The sequence below is a fragment of the Miniopterus schreibersii genome, assembly GCF_964146895.1.
Source record: "Miniopterus schreibersii genome assembly, chromosome: X".
NCBI classification, from domain to species: domain Eukaryota; kingdom Metazoa; phylum Chordata; class Mammalia; order Chiroptera; family Miniopteridae; genus Miniopterus; species Miniopterus schreibersii.
The window spans coordinates 35946650-35970533 of NC_138104.1; the positions used below are offsets into that span (position 1 = coordinate 35946650).

General features: G+C 31.8%; 1 protein-coding gene across 11 annotated transcripts in view; it reads right to left on the bottom strand.

Annotated features, from left to right (window-relative positions):
- The window catches only part of PCDH11X (protocadherin 11 X-linked), a 674530-nt gene that overhangs the window by 598372 nt on the left and 52274 nt on the right, over positions 1 to 23884 (bottom strand). For all 11 annotated transcript variants that reach the window (XR_013998049.1, XR_013998050.1, XM_081126095.1 and 8 more), the window contains exon 2: positions 20442 to 21025. Coding sequence is in view for 9 of the 11 variants with exons in the window: in XM_081126095.1 (XP_080982221.1) it covers positions 20442 to 20981 (540 nt within the window). In the remaining 2 variants the exon portion in view is untranslated. The remainder of the gene's footprint in view (positions 1 to 20441; positions 21026 to 23884) is intronic.

Genomic DNA, 23884 nt, shown 5'->3' on the forward strand with positions numbered 1-23884 from the left:
AAGATAGGTTCTTATTCAATCAGAGTTAAAGATATAGATTACAATGAAAAACAGAAAACATGGGAAATATATATACATAGAAGACATTATTCTATTTATCTTACATGAATAAATGCCCCACCATTTTTATTTTAAATTTATGTAAATTTAAATCTAATGTTGTTTATTTCTTAAAAATGATGAATATATTTGATCTGTGACAATATCATATGAAAAACCAAAGTAGTTTCAATAAGTTTTACAGATAACTTTATAATACTTTAATGTAATTCTTAGTATTTCATTCATTGCTCAGTGATTTTCTGATGTACAATCAGGAAACACAGTTTTATGACAAAATATAAGGTATTTTTTCATGGCTCACTATCTTAATTAATAATTTTTATCATATTCTACTAAGATAACTTCCATAAAGGTCAAAAGATATGACAATTGTTGACAATTAAGGATTATAAAATAAATGTTACAAAAGTATAAAGTTAGTTGAAAAGAATTTTTAATTTAACTCTCTTTTAAATTGGGACATTTTGTGGGTTCATTTTGTGGGTTTTGTCTCTTTTTCTATGACGTATATTAAATAAAGTTTATCAATTAAGGTCATAAAAATGCAAACCCTATGCCCAGTCCTTGTGCGTTTACAAGTCTTAGTCTAAAAGGTGAGTACAGAAAGATGTACAGGTTTAACTATAATAAGAAAATATGTTCTATCTCAAAAGTCACATGTGTTAAGATATTTTGAATAAAATTTTCTCAAAATTGAGTTCCAAACTATAATGCCCGCAAAAGCATCGTGCAGCATTAATAAGTTACTGAAATTTAAGGATGTTAATTGGGCAATGTGGTAAAATAAGAAATTTATTTTTGTTTTGACTAAAATATAATGTAAAAGTTTTTATATGTTAAAGCCAGTATATTTATACTTCCCCTCTGGAAATCAAACCAGAGGTTAAAATTGTAAGTATGGTTTCACAGCCTCAGTAATAAACCAATAATTACAAAAGAAGTGGTTTAAGGAAATGTATACAACTACCAAAAATCTTCAAACAGAATATAGCTGCACCAAAATTAACTGTTGAAAGAAGAATCTCTTTATCAATGATGACCATTACATTCAGGTTTGTGATCCCTACAAATTCCAAACTGAAATTCCATTTAAAAATGTCTACTATTCTAAGTTGGGGTACTGTAAATATCAAGTGGAACACTATGTATGTAAAGTATATGATTGTGTAACCACTAAGCTGTACACTTGAAACAAAAACAAAATTAAGATTGAGAGGAAAAGTCCCTATCATTCTAAATAAACCCACTGATTAGTTTTAACCTACCTATCCCCTTAGAAAAAGGAAGATGCTTTTCCTTGTACAATACTATATGTGTAATGGAAACCAAGGACAAGGGTGCTACAACACTGATCTGAACTAAAGAGATGAGCTTACTAATAACAGAAAAAAACCATCTAATGGAGATGTGAGTTTATCCAATCCCATGAATAACTATGAAATTTTAAAATGCTTCCTGGGAGCCTTGGTATACATTTACTAAAGTAGAAAATTTCTAGGAAGTATTTTTAAAATATTTTGAAGAAAAATAAAATAGGATTTAAAAAATATGTTTCAGTTAAATTTGATTATTAACCACAGAATAACAGTGTGTTGAGTATGGTTATGAATGAATGAGTTATATAGAATTATGCACATAATAGCATGCACAAAAATATGTGCATATTAAAGTGGCCCTCAAGTGACAGACTTTGAATTTCTGTTTTGATTATCAAACTCTAATTTAATGAAATCACAATTTCTCAAAAATTCACAACACTGGGCTATATTTTTGAAATACAGTAAAACCCTATCAGTGATAGTATAATAGTAAACATTTAGTAAATACTGATTTTATCTTCTAAAAAATACATTTTCTCTGATCAAAATCATTTGCAATTTGTCAAACTTCCAAGAGGTGGAAGGAAAACAATATAAAGTTAAGGAATCTAATAATAAGCAATTTGTATTTTACAACATCATTACCTTAAAACCTAATGTATACTATAAACCACCAGATTATTAAGCTAACTGAACTCTATACATTTTGTATTTAAATTGAATTTTATTATAACCAGAATTATTTAGGTTTGAGGCATTTTTTATTAACTCTATTAACTAGGTACTTGAATGTAATTCAATTATTTTAATTAGGGGCTGTGCTAAATTATTCAAGCTATCTGTAAGAATTAAAGGAGAGTTTCAAATTAAACATACTTGAAATGTGTTTACTAACTCAGTCACTTCACTTTTCATGAATAATGTCATATAAAAGATCAGTGCCCCTTATATCCACAATTGATTTTCAAAATACAATTCAGGATCATATCTGGTTCAATCCATGCAGAACAGTTTGGGAGGATCAGTTTAAATTTATCTTTAGAAAAATGATTAGCTTTACTGGAAAAGGATACAAGCATGATATGAGCATCATGTATCTTCTGATGTTGACTTATGTGCCCAAGACCTACAAAATCCTGAGTGAAAAAAATCCTGTCAAATCCATGAACAAAACCAAAACATATGATGTAAAAACAATGAAATGACTATTAGTGAAATCATGTTTTTTAATGTCAGGGGCTGTAGAAACACCAAAAGAGTACAAATTTGATACTGTATGATGGTATCAATTATTTTCAAACCAGTATAAATGAAGGAAAATTTAAAATGTTTGATTACAGGTATTTATAAGGAATACATTCATGCAGATAAAGTCACTATTCTACAGAAACCATGTAAGGCTCTTGATCTACAACCAAATTCTTACATGAACAAATGGTTCTCTAGCACATCCTCTTTTAGGCATACCCAAGTAGACTTCAGATCAACAGCTATCTAGGGAAAACTACGTAGAAAAGTAGATACTGGGTAACACATTTGGCTTCTTAACTTAAGTGTTTAGGACATTGGTTAAAAGTTTAATCTGTCTTACTTTTTGTCAGTAAGTACATGGAAACAAAGAACATACATCTTCTTATGTTTGAATAATGATTAAGGAAATCTTATGTTCACAATAAAAGAGTTTTTAATGAAATTATATGATTGCCATGCCCTATATAATTTTGATTGACAGCATGTCTGCTGTCGAATAATTCTTCACAAGCCAATGTTTTACCAATTGAGCTAACTCTCCTTGAGAGTTGTTCAGCTGAAATAAATGGAGAACACAGTTTGAGTTTGTGAAAGTAATAGTTGATTTCACTGATTTATACAGGAAGTGGCAGCTCTTGTCTCAAGATAGACACCAGACCTTCAGGAAGAAGAGGAAATTAAAATGTCAAAGAAGGAACTAGTCTAGATATTTAGGGTTTTAGATATTGAGACTATATATTCTGGTTGTCCCCGCTTAATTATTAAGAGGGGCCCTTTCACTTTCAAATTATACTTATATAGAGGATAACTCCTATGGTCACCTTAGTACAATGGAAATAGATGACAGAACACCAGATTAAAATAAAACAGAGATAAAAAATATTCACAAAGGCCCTGCCAGGCATGGCTCAGCAGTTGAGCATCCACCTAGGATCCAGAAGAACGTGGTTGGATTCCCAGTCCGGGGAGTGCAGGAGGCAGCTTATCAATGACTTATCATTGATGTTTCTATCTCTCTCCCTCTCCCTTCCTCTCTCTGAAATCAATAAAGATAGATTTAAATATATATATATATTCACAAAGATATATATCAGGCACTCACAGATAATTCTTTAACCTACAAATTAAATCTGAACTCTATATGTCAAACCATTTGTCTGCTATCTTTGTGGAAATAATTTGAGAAGACAACACAAAATAACTATAAATATTGCCTGTGCAATCAGAAAAATAAGCAGTTATCTCTTAATGTAACTACTAATAACTGCAACTAGGAGGACAAATCTAATTATTTGTGAAATAAGTTGCTAACCATGTGCGAAAGCACAGAGTTATACAGTCAGTTATTTGTGAGGAAAAAGAAACAATGAAAAAACTTTCAATATCACACTAACACAAAACACAAAAGCTGTTGTCAGTAGAAAGAACTGTTAATAACATTGTGGTAATGTACTCAAATATGTTGAATCAACTATCACTAACTCATTGAAGCAGTCACAAGTTTAAGAACCTTAACAGCTGCAACAGATGAAACAATTGTTAATAAGCTGTGTAGCAAAGCATGGAGATGTTTCAGAATAACTCAGGGTTATAAAACAATAGTTTATGTTGACTTGTAGCTGCAGCTAATCTAATTAAATCATTATGCTTTAAGATGGAAAGAAGAGAACACAAAACTAATTGCTTCACCAAATTCCACAGTTGTCTGGTAGTGTCAGAAAGTTATTTGTTAAAATGCTATTTATACATTCACTAAATAAGGCTGGCCACTATTTTGTGGGGTATGTAGAACATAGCATCTAAGACAGGGGTAAATTTAACAGTCTAGATTATAGAAGACCAGGCACAGTTAAAAGGAGATTAGTATTTACAAAACATCTATAAAACAACTGGAGAAAATTGTAAATTACTTTAAATTATTTAAATTTACTCTAGTATAGTTATATTTCTGTAGACATATAGCTCAAGAAGTCATGTCTACTAGATAAGTAATAAAAAATAAAATTTAGATTTCTACTAGTTAAAGAGATTGAAACCTCAGTTTTATTATTCTGGTTATGTTGCATGAAAACTAGTTTTCTATGTGAGACCTCTAGCTTTATTAAAGTCTTTTCATTATACTAGTTGACTATTTGAATGTAAGCATCATTTGAAGGACAAAGGCAAAAGTCCAGGCACTTAAATATGCCAGAAAACTCATGGCAGGATTTCTGAGAAATGTCTCAAATCCTTAAATCTACAGGTGGATAAACAAGTTCAGCCTAAATAGAAGCCATCCAACAATGTTCCAACTGAGCACCATATCCACCATCCCCAAGTAGGAAATATTCACTCTTCCTATCCTATGAGTACTTCTATTTAAAGCGCATTCCCATAAGATTATAATGGTTTGGGAAGGCTTAAAAATGATAGGATGCTCATCGCTACTTCTTCCACTTAGAAAGTTCTAGACTGGGTTTGGAATCTAGAATGATGTATTTGAGGGGGTGACATGGTGTTGAAAACAATGCTATGGTTATCCATAGCTGATCCTTTAGGAATCAGTTTCCTCACAGTAAAATCAGAAAATTTACATGCCTCCTGAACTATGAAAAATCTATTAAATACAGTAGTTCCCTTTATCCTCAGGGGATATGTTCCAAGACCCACAGTGGGTGCCTGAAACCATGAATAGTCCTGAACCCTATGTTTAATTTTTTCCCTAAACTTACATATCTATGATAAAGTTTAATTTAAAAATTAGGCACAGTAAGTATAAATTAACAATAATAACTAATAATAAAATAGAACAAGTATCATAATATACTGTAATAAAAGATATATGCAGTAATAAAAGAGAAAAGGTCTCTCAGAAAAATACTGTAATTTTCTTTTTCTTTCCTCACAATTGCAAGGATAAAAGATTCATTTTTACAGTAGATTTTTGCCACCTCAGCATATATATTTTTTTCTTTTCTTATTAAGTTGAGAACTTTCACCTTTTCACTAACAGGAAGTACTTTACAGCTTCTCTTTGGCATATCTTAATTTCCAGCATCACTATTCTTGTGCTTTGGGTGCATTATTAAGTACAATAAGGATTACTTGAACACAAGCACTGGGATACTGCCACAGTTCATTTGATAACCAAGATGGTTACTAAGTGTCTAATGGATGGGAAGGGTATATAGCTTGAATACACTGAACAAAAGGATAATTCAGGTCATGCTACTCAGAATGGCATGCAATTTAAAACTTATGAATTGTTTATTTCTAGAATTTTTCATTCAATATTTTCAGACTGAGGTTGACCATGGGTAACTGAAATCACAGAAAGTGAAACCACAGATAAGGAGGGGTCTACTGTACTTAAGTTTTCAGGGAAAAAGCAGTGTGACACCACTAAATGAAGTACAGAATATAAAAATCAACATCAGAATCTTATAATCATTTTATGTATTCAACCAATTTAAGTGGCCTTCATTTTATATTTACTTGTCAAAGGTAGCTGGATATCAGGGAGTTAATTAAATAGTTCTTAGTTTGTAACCAAACATAATTATTTTTTCCAACTTTTTGATAGCTATATGCACTTTTGTATTCATCCCTATAATCATTCAGTGACTTAAATAAAGCAGTATGTTCAACTAAAAGTAATCTATAAAGTTCTACACTTCTTAATTTATTTATAATCCATTAAACTGTGTTTGTTTTTTAATTTATACATCCCTGAATTGCTTGGAGCATCACTTTGTTCTTCTGTTAACCATTTACTTCATTATAATTTCATTACTAACAGCAAAGCTCTCCTTGTCCCTGGCCAAGCTATTTTTAATGGATGCTTCTAAACAAACTCCTGTCTTTAAAGGACAGCTTGTTCTTCTCACAAACCAGGAAAATATACTAGCATCCATAAACAGTTTGTCTTAGCAAATCTCCTGCTTAAAAATTTTACATTTAAAACCTACTAAATTTAGAATGATTGAACATTTAAAATATTTAAATTTATTATTGAATATCTATCCTACAGAACCACCACATAAACATGATCATGATTCACCTACAAGAAAAGAAATAGGGAAATAGGAAATGATTTCATCATTAAAAAGAAAAGACGAGAGAAAATTTTATTTTTTTAAAGGCATATGAATGAGATGTAAATAAAGCAATTCCAAATGGTAGAAGTTGTATATGAGAAAGTATTCACATTAGTAGTATCATAGTCATATGGAGAGCCAGGAGGAGGCAAAGACAAATGAAGGGAAGGAACCTTTGATTCAAGAGATAGAATTACAGATGTCCTCTAACTATCCCTAACTTTCAACATTAAAGATACATTTTAAAAAAAAGAAAGTAAATGGAAGTTTGTTTGTTTGTTTGTTTGTTTGTTTTTAAGTTGAACTTGGTCGAGAAATAAGTGTGGAAACAGTGGCATTGACTGAGAAAGAGAATATTGTTGTCAGATTTTTCTCCGTATATGTACATAAAATATGTATAAAAAGAGGTTTAGGTTGCATGATAAGCTTTTGAAAGGGCACAAAGCATAATTTTAGAGACAGTGGGGGAACACTAAAAATTAATCTTAAACTATAGCATTAAACCAGTAACTATTGTTTATAGAATACTTTTCTTTAAGGTACTCAGCAAATTTCTTATTTTTCTTATTTTATTAATTTTATAATGTCCCTGCTGATAGAAAAGGATAATATTAATTTTGTTCATTATACTGGAGAGGAATTGGAAGCATAGATAACAAGTTTGAAATTAAGATAATAGACCCATGTAATTATCACCACTAGCACAGGAATTACCATTTTTGTCAAAAAGGTTTATTTCTATTCTCAAAACAGTTTTGGAGATAAATCTTGAGAAAAGGTATTAATGCCATAATTGCAGACCTACTAAAAATAATATGTAGATCAATAAAATATTAATGAAGGTGCTTGATAAAAATCTACTAAAAGTAAATTTGGAAATTTTAATTTTTCTGAAACTATTAAGACTTAAAATAATGCCATGTTCTTAATGGCAAAATCGCCAATGCAAGATAAAAAATTTTAATGTAATAAATGTTTATCTCTTTACTATCATTAGTGTAAAAATATACTCTCTATAATGCCCGTTATTAAGCTCCTTGGAAACAGTAACTATTTTTCATACATGTTTATCCCTTAAGACTTTGTATATTGGACACTCATGAAATATATGTTAAATTATGATTATTGTAATTAGACTAACAGTTAGTACTCAGTTATTGTTACAACTAAGGCAAAATTTATTTTGTTTTTTTATTTTAAAAAGCTTTTCATTTTTTAGAATTTTACTTCATGCTATTGGGGAATCTTAAAATAATCAACTGTATATTCAAAATAAGCAAGAGGATGAGAAACATTCATGAGATTATCTTCCATAGAATAAAATTCCTGATTAAATGAGGTCTCAAGGACAAATGTAATTTAGGTTAGATAATTCAAAGCTTCATTTTACAATATTCAACATTTAAAAATCCTTGTTTTGTTTACTAAAACAAAGTTTAAAATTACTTTTCAAAAGTCTTTCATTTGTATTTCCTATTTATAACTTTGTAATACTTTTCTTAGTTTACCTGAAAGTATAGAGATGTCTACATGTAACTATCAAAATATAATACCACTAAACATTCTTTCAATTTATTAAAAAAAAGCAATAGTTTTCTTATGACTGGTCTATAGAATTACCTCTTTTATTTCACAGAAAATGAAAAACATTTGGACAGCTATAGTTTTATTGTTTTAGTTTCTAACAGACTCATATTTGTTTCTATGTGCACGTGGATATTTTATGTTGATACACTGAGCTGTCTAGTTATATTTAACATTTTATGGATAAAACATTATCACATTTTTGTTGGATGAGACTGATGGAGATATAATAATTTCTGCAAACAAAACAATGCATAAAGAGCAGTTCTGAAATAGATAAGAAAATTTAGCTTTGTTTTATAATTAAATTGATCCTAATATTTTCCTTCTGGTAACTTCTACCTACATTAAGACACTTCAACAAAGATGTACTAAAATTTAATTTGTGGCCAGAGCAATTTATTTAATCTATTATGTTATTATATTATTTAATTATTCACTTTTTGATTTATGAAGACTGTAAACTGATAAATGCAAAGGGAGAATATAAATTTCTTTAGTATTTGATTTTGAAATGAGAACTCCTTTTCATATGCATTTTATAGTTTTTGCTAAGTAATTTCTTCAAAAACATTCAAATTCACATAAAAGAGTAAGGCATAGTGTTTGACAAAAGCATTAAGCTATATGAATTATGTCATAGATCAAATTAAAACAAAATCAGAAAGTTTCCCCCAAAATAACATTTTTGCTTTTATCATCAGTTCTAAACAGGAAGTCATCTGACATGAAACCATTTCCAATCCATCAATTTTTTTTGGTCTAAGATTAAATGAAAAATCATACTTAAGCTCAGTGAGAGAGTGTCTCCATAACACAAAGTGTTGTTGTAATATAGTCAATATAAAGTGGTGGAGACCAAAAGAATAAATTGTTCTAAACAAACTACCCACATTAATACATTTATTATCTTAGATTGTTTGCACTGATCAGAATTATGGAAGCCAAGTAGATTTGTATAATGAAACCTCATGCTTTCATTAAGGAGGTCTATATCAAATTATTCTGTCTTATAAATATGTATTTCTATTGGGTTTTAAGTCATACCATTTGGTAGGCACAGCGCAACATAATATTTTTTATTTAGATACAGTGAACAATGGAATAACAGATAAATCTACACCTGATAAGTATCAACATCAAAATTTAGTAGCATTTCTTATAGTTGGTATTATCAGGTTAAAGGGCAAGATGTGAGTCAATTAACCAGTCTTGGAAACACATTTGTTCCTCAGAGTCTCAATTTATGAATTCTAAAATTGAGCTATCTAAAATGTACTACATATATGTGTTCCATGTGGGTCTATTAATAATAGATGTATTTAATGAAAGGCATTAGTGGACTATAAATATTAACCAGGACTCTGATAATAACAATGAAGTCAAAAGTAACTTAATCCTATTTGTGTGACACTCCAATTTTAATAATACTTGACCAGCACTAATAAAGACCCATTTATGAAGAGAATGAGCTTTGTGTTGCCATTTTCCCCCACACTGGAGATGCACTTTGGTTACAATCCTCAGCTTTCAGGGAACTAATAGTCATCAGCATTTGATCATCATCACTTTTGCATTTTAGCACAGATAAAAATGCTATGAATTCAGCATATCATAGAATTCAAAGAATATAAAATCAAATTATCTTAAAGTTGAAAGGTTGAACTTCTAAGTATAATTTAATTTTATACTTGAAAAAATTAGGAAATCACTATATTTAATCTCTTGTGAGCCTCTTAGAGGTGACTACACTACATTGTTATAGCATAATCTGCCTCCAAGGGCATTAATCAAACTTCACTCACTCTTCCTGATAGTACACATCACTTTGAGCTATGGTTACATAAGATAAAAAAAATATTAACTTCTTCAGAATTCTTCTTCTTTTTCTCCACAATATGTTATTTAATGCCTTATTCTTGGCAATTTGATTCAAGATTAACAAGTCTAATGGTAAATGATATTTTCAAAATTTGGATTTTCTAATTTAAGATTTCAAAACAAATCTAACTCTAACCTTAGTTTCATAAGTCCAAGCTCTTGATCAACAAGGAAGATGTTTTGTTCTCATTTACTTTTAAAACTGCAGGCCTGGGGAAGGGTAGAAGGGGTCAATGGGGGGAAAAAAAGAGGACATCTGTAATACTTTCAACAATAAAGATAAATTAAAAAAAATAAAGATCAAATATCTTCTTTTAAATAAAAACAAGGGCCCCAAAGCTTGATTATGGGAAAAGACTCTACCCAAGACGAAATGTTGAGGTTCATGCAAAAGATGAGGCTGCTTTATGGGATGGGCAAAAATGGGTGAGGACTTTGAGTGGGATCACCAATCAGAGAAACACTTGATCTTCACGCTGTCTGCATAAACTGTCAGCCTTTGGAACATCATCATGCCTGACACAAGGGAACCAATCAACACACTGTCACTGAACTTGTATAGAAATGTTACTGCTGATATATATAAAGGAAGGTGAAAACCTGAAGCAGAAAATGAACATATATGTAACAAATTAATTTCCCCTGAGTTCCAACCAAAGGAAGAAGTAGGACTTTGTGGTTTATATCTATATCCTGAGTCATACTGAGGTGCTTGGGGTATATTTTTATTTGTGAAAATATTGGCTTCCCAGTCTACAAACTTAAAATATGAAAAAAAAAGCTGTATAAATAATATGCTATAAGAATAATAGAGTGACAGAGAAATATTGTAATGTCCAATTCCTGGCCAAAAGTTCTTTCAAATATTGTTCAATGGTATATATGTATTAGAGAGATGATAGGTGAAGATAATTATATACATATAGTGACATTATGTATAGCATATACTATACATTATATATAATATATTACATTTAATAAAATTATATATTTATAATATATACAACATAATACCTATTTGTAATATATAAAATGGTATATGTATACACATATATATATACATACACATATGTGTATATATGTAAATATATAAATTTATGTATCTTTAGCCTAGGTATTCCAAACTAATGGAAATTATATCAAAATATAATGGGAAATTCTCATTATAGCATTGCTTGCTTAAAACACATAGAACAGAGAAGATTTCACTTCTGGATATTTTTAAAGTGACAACCACCACCACAAATTTTTATAGATGAATCTTTTTTTCTTACAGAGTAACTTCATCTCTAAAAAAGTTGAAAATTAACCATACCAAGGTCACATAGGTAAGTTTTATTTTAACATAAAATTATTTCTACTAAGCAAAATCAATTGCTAATAATTTTATTTTTTCAATAAAGTTGAAAAAACTCACTTCCTCCACTTTCTTCTTCTTTTTATTTCTTTTCTTTCTTTGTTTTATATCACGAACCTGCTGTAATCCCTGCCCTCAAGATTATCTATCTGTCTATCAATCCAATCTGAGTCCGAAGACCATGTTCTAGTTCCCAACTGTATACTAGCCAAAAGAAAAATAAATGACTACTCTGCAATAAATTTTAAAAATATTTAAAATGTGGAATATTAATGCTTTTCAAAGGAATATGCGAAAGCATAACTAATATAAAAATGCATAAATTAATTTAAAACATTTATATATTAAATTTTAATATAAAAATTCTAAGCTTTAAGTCTTATGCTACTTTATATAATACAAATTTTAAATATATTCAATAAATATTTTCTACCATTGCCTTTACTTTTTCATAAACGTTTATTTTTAATTTTTTTTATTGAGGTGACATTGGTAAATAGGATCATTTTGGTTTCAAGTGTACATTTTTATGATACATGATCCCCATTGTCTTCTCACCACCCAAAGTCAAATTATCTTCTGTCACCACATATGTGGCCTCCTTTACCCTTTACTACTCCCCTACTGCCTTCCCTCCGGTAACCACCATACAGTTTTCTGTGTCTATGAGTTTCAGTTTTATATCCCACATATGAATGAAATCATATGATTCTCAGCTTTTTGTGATTGACTTATTTTGCTTATAATAATATTTTAAAGTCCAATCTATTCTGTTGCAAATGGCAGTATTCCATCCTTTCTTATGGCAGAGTAGTATTTCATTGTGTACATGTACCACATCTTTCTCCAGTCCTCTATCAAAGGACACCATAGTTATCTCAATGTCTTGGCCACTATGAATAATGCTGCAATGAACATAGGGGTTTATGTATCTTTGTGAATAAATGTTTTCAAGTTTTTTTAGGTAGATACCCAGGCAAGGCATTGCTGGGTAATATGGTAACTCTATTTGTAATTTTTTGAGGAACTGCCTTACTATTTTCCACAGTGGCTGTACCAGTTTATGTTCCCAAAAGCAGTGAATGACGATTCCTATTTAGCAACATCTCTAACACTTGTTATTAGTTGCCTTTTCTATAATAGCCTTTTAAATGGGTGTCTCATTGTAGTTTTGACTTGCATTTCCCTAATAGCTAGTGAAGCTGAACATCTGTTCATATATCTGTTGGCAGTTTGTATGTCTTCTTGAGAGCAGTGTCTTTTCAGGTACTTTGAGCATTTCTTTAAAATTTATTTTTATTGTTGACACTATTACCGATGTCCCCATTTGCCCCCATTTGCCCAGCCCCAGCCAGCCCCTGCTTCATAAAATGTGAAGTATTGCCTCTTCTTCAGTTTTTTTGGGAGTTTTTGAGTATCAAATCTTTTTTGAATGTTTAGTAGAATTCACTAGTGAAGCCATCTGGTTCTGGACTTTTATTTTTTGGGGAGTTGTTGATGCTTGTTTCAATTTCCTCATTGTTAATCGGTCTATTTAGATTTTCTAATTCTTCATGATTCAGTCTAGGAAGGTTATATATTTCTAGGAAGTTATCCATTTATTCTAACTTTTTGAAGTTTGTGGCATATAGTCTTTCATAATATTCTAGTATGGTCCTTTGTATATCTGTGATGTCTGTGATAATGTCTCCTCTTTCATTTCTGATTTTATTTATATGAATCTTTTCTCTTTTTTCCTTAGTGAGTCTAGCCAGGGTTTGTCAATTTTCTTAATCTTTGCAAAGAACCAGCTCTTTGATGTATTAATTTTTTATATAGTCTTTTAGTTCTCTATTTCATTCAGTTCTGCTCTAATTTTTATGATTTCTTCTGTTTAGGTGGATTTTGTTCTTTTTCTAGTTCTTTAAGGTGGAATGATGTTGCTTACTTGGGCTTTCTCGTTTTCTTTCTTTATAATTGAATTTATTCAGGGTGTCTTTGGTTAATAAAATTATACAGGCTTCAGGTATACAGTTATCCAACATGTCATCTGTATATTGTATTGTGTTTACTCTTCCAAGTCAAGTCTCCTTCCATTACCATTTACCTCCCTTCATGCCTCCATTCCTGTTCTTCTACCTCCCCCAACCCCCGCTTCCCTCTGGCAATCAAAAAACTGTTGTCTGTGTTCATGAGTCTTTTTCTTCTTTGCTTAGCCCTTCACCCAAGTCATGCAGAGATAGGCCTGTAATGAAATAAACATCCTGCTTGATACTGCTTTCAATGCATCCCAGAAGTTTTGATATGTCATATTGCAATTCTGATTTGTCCATATATATCTTTTGATCTCACCTTTTATTTCTTCTTTGACCAGTCATTTTTTAGTAGTATGGTGTTTAATTTCCACGTATTTTTATATATTTTATTTTTATTGTAGACATTATTAAGATGTCCCCCATTGTCACCCCTTTGCCACCTCCACCCTGGTTCTGCCTTCCCCTCCCTCTGGCCCTCACCATATTATTGTATGTGTCCATGGGCTATGCATATATATTCTTTGGCTATTCTTTTCACCTTTTTTCATCCTGTCTGTCCCACCCACCTCCCCTCTGACATATGTCAGTTTATACCATGTATCCATGTCCTGTGTTCTATTTTGTTCGTCAGCTTATTTTGTTCATTAGATTCTGCATATAAGTGAGATCATATGGTATTCGACTTTCTCTGACTGGCTTATTTCACTTAGCAGAATAATCTTCAGGTTCATCCATGCTGTCGCAAAAGGTTACAGCTGCATGGTATTCCCTTCTGTAAATGTACTACAGCTTTTTTATCCACTCATCTACTGATGGGCTTGGTGGCCAAATGGTGAAGCGTTGGTTTGGTAATCCCCACATATTTGTGGGTTTCTTTACTTCCTTTTTGCAGTTGATTTTTAATTTCCAGGCATTATGGTCAGAAGATATGCTTATCATTTCAATCTCCTTTAATTTGTTAAGGCTAGTTTTGTCACCAACCATATGGTCTATCCTTTAGAATGTTCCCTATGCACTGGAGAAGAATGTATAATCTGATGTCCTGGCATGAAAGTCCCTTTAAATGTCTATTATGTCCATTTGGTTTAATGTGTCATTTAAGGCCAATATCTCTTTATTGATTTTTTTCAGATGGTCAATCTAGAGCTGTCAATGAAGTGTCAATATGGTTGTATTTTTGTCAGTTTCTCCCTTTAGCTCTGTGAGTAGTTGTTTTATATATTTTGGTGCTCCTTGGTTGGGTGCATATATATTAAGAAGTGTTATGTCTTCTTGATGTAGCGTCCCCTTTATCATGATAAAATATCTATCTTTCTCTTGTTGCCTTGGTTATCTTGAAATCCATTTTGTCAAATATAAGTATGGCTACACTTGCTTTTCTGTAGGTGTTGCTTGGAGAATCATTTTCCACACTTTCTCTTTGAATCTAACTTTGTCTTTACAGCTTAGATGTGTCTCCTGAAAGCAGCATATGGTTGGGTTTTGTTTTTGATCTAATCTGGTACTCAGTGCTTCTTTATTGGTGAATTCAGTCTATTTGCATTAAGAATAATACTTGATGTATAAAGATTTCCTATAGCTATTTTATCCTTTATTTTCTGGTAGCTCTGTGCCTCCATTAGTTCTTTTCCTTTGTGTTTCTGTCTGTTATTTTTCTTTGATGATATTCCATACTTTTTCCTCTGCTTTCTCTTTTTTTTTAAAGCTATGTGTCTTAGTTTTGGGTTTTTCATGTGTGGTTACCATTAGGGTTATGAAAGATAGAGTTGCATATATACAGTTGTCATAAATCATCCCTGCTTATGCTATAAGGTTGTTGGTGATCTTACTCATAGTTTTGTGAGCTTTTGTTTGTTTCAGGTAGAATAACCCACTTGAGTATTTCATGCAATGGAGGTCTTCTGGTCATAAATTCCCTTAGCTTCTGTATGTCTGGAAAGTTGATTTCTCCTTCATATCTAAAGGATAACTTCGCTGGATATATAAATCTTGGCTGGTAATTTCTTTCCTTCAGTACTTTGAACATTTGCTGGATATTCTCTTCTAGTTGCAGAGTTTTTGCTGAGAAGTCCCAGGATAAACTAATGAACATTCCTTTAAAAGTTACTTTCTTCTTTTCCCTAGCTGGCTTGAGAATTCTTTTTTGTCATTAATTTTTGACAGTTTTAATACAATGTGCTTTGTATTGAAAGACTTTTTTGGATTGAGGTAGTAGGTATTCTGTTTGCTTCTTGGATTCCAAGATCTAGCTCTTTCCATAGGTTTGAGATGTTTTCATCAACTATTTTTTGAATAGGCTCTTTGTTCCTTTCTCCCTCTCTTCTTCTTTTGGTATGCCTATGATTCTTATATTGCTCTTTCTGATGGAGTCAGATACAGTGGTACCTCGGTTTTCAAACGTCTCCGTTGATGAACATTTCGGTTTACGAATGCCGTAAACCCAGAAGTAAATCCTTCAGTTTCCGAACACACCTTGGAAGTCTAACATGCCACACATCTTCTGCTGAGTGCAAGATACTGAGGCCTAGCTGTAGGCTGTTGATCCCTCAGTTTTCGAACATTTCAGAACTCGAACGTTCTTCCAGAATGGGTTACATTTGAAAACCGAGGTACCACTGTAGTTCTCATAGAGTTCTTCCATTTTCTTAATGCTAAATGTTCTCTCTTTTTCCCTTTGTGTCATTTCTAGATTTCTATATTCAGTATCACTAATCCTTTCCTCCATCTATCTGGTCAGCTCTATTTCATATGCTTGCTAGTTCATTCTTGATCTCCTTTATTAAGTTCTTCATCTCCACAGTTTCTATTTGGTTCTGTTTTAAAGTTTCAATATCTTTGGTAAATTACTCATTTTGTTCATTGATTTTATTTCTGAGTTCATTGAACTGTCTGTGTTTTTTTGCATCACACTGAGTTTTTTCAGAACTGTAATCTTGAATTCTCTGTCATTTAAATCACATATTCTCATGCCTTTAAGATTGTTTTCTGGAGATTTTTCATTTTCTTTTGAACTGCCTCATTATCTTGGTGATTCATGGTTTTTGATAGATTCCTTCTCTGTCAAGACATCACTGTATGAATGGCATTTCTCTAGCAGATTAATACAAAGAGATATTTTTATTATTTTCCAGTAGGTGGTGCAAAATTACCAGTTTTTTTATGTCTGTGAAATCCCAGTGCTGTCACCACAGCCAGATGCTGCCCTCAATGTAGTCACAGTGTTTGGGGATGGGGTGGGCTGGAGGAACCCAGCAGCCTGTTGTGTTGTTTTTCTCTTTCAGTAATGATCATCTTGGACATCCATGGGTCCCCTCTGTGCCCAGACCTTGGAACCAGTCACAGAGTGCACTCTTTGCTCAGGGATGAAAGTGATGCTGTACTAGCAGTTCTCAGGATTGCTGATAATGTGCTCCACAACTAGACAGCAAGGACAAAGGGAAGCAAGCTCTGGGAGGCTATGGGCAGTCAAGCTCCATGTCTTTATTTCTGTGTGTGGAATGCTGATTGACCTACAATCACTGCCTTACTCAAGTGCTGTGTTCCTGACCAGGTCCCTGGTCAGCCTTAGCTTGTACTGCTTACTCCTACAGGAATGCTCACTAAGTCTCTTTGCTCTTCCCAGCTGAATGGAGTGCCAACCACAAATCGATTCCTCTCTTCTCCGGGCTGAGCCCCTGCTGTGAGTTTCCAGATGCATCTGTGGCTCCTTTCAGATTTTTGGCCTTCTCGCCTCCCCAATTCACTTGTATTTTCCCACCTTTAGATTTCTCTTTTTATTCCTCTCCCAAGAATATTTTTTTTCCATTGCTTTTCAGGGAGAGTGTAAGGGAAAGAGAGAGATAGAGAGAAACAACGTGAGAGAGACACATCAATTGGTGGCCTCCCCCACACACCCTGACTGGGGTCAGGAATAGAGCCCACAACATAGGTATGTGCCTTTGGCTGAAGCTGAACCAGAGACCCTTCAGTCCATGAGCCAGCATTCTAACCACTGAGCAAAACCAGCCAGGGCACCTTTAGATGTTTCAATGTGCAGATCTCTCAGGTATGTTTGCACATTGAGCATGGAATCCTTTGTTGAGTTATAACTGTTCAATTTGTTGAAAACTTCAAGGGGAGAGACCAAGGGGTTCTCTCATGCCATTCCTCTACCACTGCCTTCCTTTTTATTTAATTAATATATAATTATCAATAGCAGGACCTTTTCATGTGTAAACTCACCTATTTTTGCCTAGAATTTTTCTTTATATTTCTCCCTTTTCTCCCTTTGTTATGTGATCTTTTCATGAGTTTTATATTTCCCTAGTTAGGGTAAACTATAATTTTTGTTGGTCTTGTCTATTCAACAAAAATAGAACAAATAAGTGTTAATTAAATTCTTAGTTTATTCTGCAGGACAGAGGTTTTTTTTTAAAAAAAAATTACTATTGTTGGCCTACTTACTTTCAAATTGTAACATTTATTAAAGCTTATAGATGAATCAAAATATATTTCTTTCCTTCTTTTTATTTATCCTATCTATCCTGCCAGAATATACACTACTTTCAAGACACAACCTTTTTGTAAGTCAAAGTGCTCTCAGTTAACATCACCCATGCCATGGCCCTCCACATGCCTGGAGATAAATTTTGCATTCCATTCTCATTATTTTTAACAAAGAGTCGGGACACATTTGTACACAAAGCCATACAAATGCCCCAGTACTTTAGGTGCATCATATAATTCACTTTTGGTTTATCACACATTCTAAAACAGAATGAAATTATAGAGTGTGTTTATTTCCAAGACACTTCTAAAAACTTCTAATGAGCATGTTTTTTTGTCATTTCCTGACAATCAAAGAAATTCAAACAAAAGCAGATTTGAACAAAGTTAAAATTATGCTGGTAAGCTTATTTGTTTTAGTTGAATTTGGTAAACAGCTTTCAAGACAAATCAGATTTTTTTGGAAGTTCATTAAACTTCCTTGAGGAAGACATGACAAAACTATTATTTAAGTAAAGAACTATCTTTCAAAACAACACATTTTTTCAAGATAACTGGGTGTAGAGACTCTATAGCTAATACCTGATTTTAATTTGTTAAAACTTTGATTTTACCTGTTAATTTTTACTTTCCAATTGAACTATTTTTGTTTAGGCTGTGCTATCTAATATGGTAGCCACCACCACATGTGGCTATTAAAATTAAGCTTAAATAAAATTTAAAATTCAGTTCGATGGTAGCACTAGTCCAATTTCAAGTATTCAATAGCCACATAGCCAGTAACTATTATCTCAGATATCACAGATTATAGAAATGTAGTCATTGAAGAAAGTTCTATTGGACAGTGTTGCTTCAAAGATAGTATTCACCAAGCCTCGCATTTCTATAAATAGCCAAATGTTTTAAAGCATCTCCAAAAATCTTTCATGTTGGCATATCTACTCTCTAGTTAGTGCTTATTCTTTCCAATTCTTCCTCTGTGACATTTATATCATCATCTTCACATTATGATAGAAGAAACTAAAGGTCAGAAATGTTAAGCTGGAAATGGCATGCTTAGTTTTGCTAAATACAAAATTGTGATTTATATCTTCCTGACTCCTACATCTTTTTCCATTTCATCACATAAGGAGATATCATTGCATGAATTTTACATAAAAATGCTGATTTATAAATAATCTTTCACTTTCCTTATTGTTTTTACTCTTAAATTTATACACAAGTCTGCATGTCACTCAATTTCACTCAAGAGTTCTGTAGCCTTCAATTCCTAAATGTATTTATAAATAATTATATCTTCACAACATATTGGCATCAGCTGAGAAGTTTTCCAATATTTTACAGCTTCCAGGCCAAACCCTTCAGGTACTATGCATCAAAATATCTTATTTATGTATTCTCTGAATAAATTTAACATTAATTATGTTAATCATAATCTAGTAATGAATTGTCACAAAATGTTTATAAAATTTTGAAAATCCCTTGACCATATCTATATTAAATCTACACATTTGTTCTTTTACACATTTTCCAAGATCATTCAAGCACATTATACTATTTCACATATCAAAATCTGAGTTTTCTACCACTCTACATACCACAACGGTAATTAAGTTAGTTTGAAGAATACCAAATATTCCATTTAATCTCCCCTTTGCCTTCCCCATCCCAAGACCCAACACAAGCCAAAATAGGTTCTTCAGATAAATTGAAACTTTTTCACTACAAGGCTTACTTACTCTGTACAGCAAATAAATGTCCCGTGTTTTCAAAGATTTGGAACAAAATGAAAATATTTAACATCAACAGCACATTGGCTGAAATTTACTCTTTTTGATGTCTTGAGATTTTTAAAGATCTTAGCTTGACTTGAAAATCATTATGAAAAATATTTATCATTATTCTATACATGTGCAGAAATGCTAGTAATAAAAAATGTTCTGCTCACCTATCAAATAAAATATTCTGGCATATTTTCAAATGGAAAGATAAAGCTTTTTATCTAAAATAATGACTGAGAAAAATTGACAGGTTTGTGGATTCATTCTTAACTTTTAGATTTACAAGATTAGGTCAAGTTTGTGGCAGTTATAACCAGGCAGATTAAAAGTAAGATATATAGGCTTGGTTACTGATTTGTAAGTAGCAAGGTTGAGTCCCTTGTCTGACCACTGTAGTGGATTAAGTAAAACACAAACAACTGGTGAAAATGAATATACATAAAAGGAAAATTCAGATTCATAAATCTTATGCAATTGCAAAAATTTCAGTGATGAATTTTCTCTATAATATTTTGCTTAAACTTTCAAAAATTAGGGTGATGACTTACTCAAAATTTGAAGTATACTAAGATATTTTTTTTTTGTCTTTAAAAATGAACTATTTGTAGCAAAATGTTTTTAAAACGCACCTTAATGAGTTGGTAGTTTTGAACTCCATTTATTCCTGTGTCAGGATCAACGGCCGCTGGGAGAGCATATCGAGAGTTTATAGCTGAATTCTCTGGAATTGATATGTTGATAACTGTAGCTGGGAATAACGGTGCATTATCATTTATATCTTCTATCATAAAACGTATCTTAATCAGTCTAAATATTTCATCCGGCAAAACGGCAACTTCCACTTCATAAAAGCAATGGCCATCCACAATGATACCAGCACATAATTTCTCACGATCAATGCGGGCTCCAGTAGTGAAGATCTCACCAGTACCCTCTTCGATTCGGATCAGTGGCACATCCCCAGTCTTGTACACTAGCTTGAACTGCATGGGAATTGTTAAGGACTTGTGTCGAATTAGTGACAAGTTGAGGTCTTTCTGCAAGTCGCCTATCAGGACGTTTTCTGGCATTTCTTCTCGAATGGTATAGTTTTTCTCCTGGGCGCCAGACTGAAACACGACGCATGCTAACAGGACCGCAAATATATACGTCCCGGACAACAAGTCCATACCAGGCACAGGACTACAGTTCTTTGTGTCCCCCCCTCAGAGAACTGTCAAAAAGAAAAGAAACAAGAGACAGAGAAGAGAGGAGGAGGAGGAGGAGGAAGATATTAGTAAAACTGACAACTGCTCAGTTTTAAATTAAACTAATTGCTCAGTTTTAAATTAAAATAATTTTAAAAATATTGCACAATCAACACTTGAATAAATTAACAGATTTGTTTTGAATCAAATATTAAGTATTTTTACATTAAGATGAAAGGTAAATGAAACAAGATATCTACAGTAATTAAGAGGCCTGATAAGTCATGTTCACCATTGATAAAATATATAAAAAATAATATTATAATACATCAAGATAGTTAAACATAATAAAAACAATTATTATATTTAATTCAGTGGTTAAGAAAAAATAAAGGAATATGTTACCAACCAGAAAAATATAATCATTAGTCTATTATAATATAGATTTCAAATGCATATTTGTAATGAAGGTATTATACAATATTTTGAGTGTTCTGTTTTTCTGGGCATCAAAATGTAAAATTGATCTAAATAACAGGAAATAAAGAATCATGATATATCAGGGACTTGGGAAGTTTGGATTAAAGAAAAGTCCTTTCAGAGAGGAGAATGGTTGATATGACAAATACCTAAACACGGGAAGAAATATCATGCACAAAACATTTTTTTTTTCCTTTGAATGAGAGGAACAAGAATGGGGATAAATTACAAATGACTGCCCATTAAAACACTTTGGGAAAAACTGGTTTTCAGGAGAGAATAAATTCTGTATCTTTAGAGGTACTGACTGCATCACTGGGTTAGCTCTATATATTTATCACTTGGCAGCCAATATCCAAACATTCAGTGGGAGGACTGGACTAGAAGACATCTCAACTCTGAGAATTTCTGTTTATACATGGTAGAAAGTAACCCATAAGAAATACGTTTTCACATCTACAAACTGAAATAAAAATTACCTAACGACAAGGAACAGCTTGACTAAGAGTTAAAAATGAGAAAGGCACTTGAAAACACTTTGCTGAGTTAAAACAATGAGTCAAAAAACAAACAATATCTCTGGCTGCTTTATTCTCCATTGCTTACTATTTTTAACTCACTAAAATCTGCTACACTGTTTCAGTTTTTTAGTTCTTCTGATGAAAATCAATAAGGATTTTTTTTATTTAAAACTTGCAACATTTTTTCATTTTTCATTATTAATTCTCAATTTTTATTCTCAGCTAGATTTGTTTGATATAGCCTCAATTTTGTATATTAAATATATTTTAATATCTAGTATCATGAGACATTTAATGTGCTTCTAGATGTTATTTATAATTAATATGTTATATAAACATAGTGAAATTTGTATCATGCTGCACTAGACCCTATCCAATGTTATGTTTATGTAATTAAAGAGGGATTAATGCAGCTATCAATGCATTCAGAAGTTTTAAAAGATCAGCTGACAAGTGGGGATTTAAAAATCCATTAAGGAAAACTATTAACGCACATAGGTATCTAGTTAAGGAAGTTCTCAATATTAATTGGTAATCAATAATATTAACAAATATTTAGAAAAAAAAGACTCATGAAATGATATATCTTGCTATAGATATTGTGTTTTGATTATGCCAGACAATGTATTATGTTAAATAACTTCCTCTCTGTATAGCTGTGCATTTGCATTAAAAAAATATGTATATGGATAGGTCAGAATACACAAAAGTGGAAAACAGGACACCTTCCTACTTGCAATCAGTAATGAAATAAGTCCATTTGTTAGGCCAGCTGAGATGGTTTAGGTCATGAGGAGAACCAAGAAATGAACTAGATAAACTTGAAACATAATACTTTATAATTTCTTATCACTGAATTTAAAAAATATATATCATGGGCTCAACCACTTTTCTGTGTTGAGTGGGTGGTGCTATTTACAAAAAAATTTAAGTATAATATTAAGCAATGTTAATGCTAAAGACATTCTCTAAGTAAACAACACACGAAAACTATTGCCTGTGATATTTTTAGCATCATTTGCTCAATGATGAATATTGGGATTACATAATATAGAAATCTCAAGATTCATTCTCTTGTGAATTATTGGCCTTATACTCCTTTATGAATTTGAGAATAATTTACCCCATTTATACTTACCATGAATTAATATGCATACATACACATGTGTACAATACATTGTGAATCTAGGACATCTAAAAAGTTGAGTGTCTATGTGTGTGAATTTATAAATACCATGCAAACATAAGCAAAACTAAAAATGGGACACTGACAACTAGAATTAAAACTACCACTCTGTTCTTATCTTACCCTTAGGTATTACACATTATTACAACTGGAAGAAGAGTACTACAGACCATTTTTTAAAACACTGCATGCGTGTTGTAATATCTCTACACAAGAGGAGGAATTAAGAAAGTGACCTAATTCTAAGCAGTCCCCTTCTCCCAATCCATTCTAAATCTGTTCTACTTCACTGTTTAATAACATCATCAAATAAAACATTTTAAAATGTGTTTTATAATTGGAAATTCATCTGAAAGTTTTTAAACTGGAAAAAAAAAATAGAAAAAAATAAGGCAATGCCATTTCTAAAACTGAAGTGAAAATACACATTGCAAACCTGAAAGGAATATTTACCCTCTAGTTAGTAATTACTATCATGACAGTTTAGTCACTTATCCAACAAATTTTTTTTTTTATTAAGCAATTTTTAAATTCCAAGTACTGTTCTAGGCACTGAGAATAAATCAGTGAACAAAACAGACAAAAATACCTGTGCTCACAGAGGTTATAAATATTTCAAGATATCTTTCAGTGTTGAACCAATGTATAACAAACTCAACTCTGCCTCTGCCAGGATGTAAACATTCATGATTAAATAA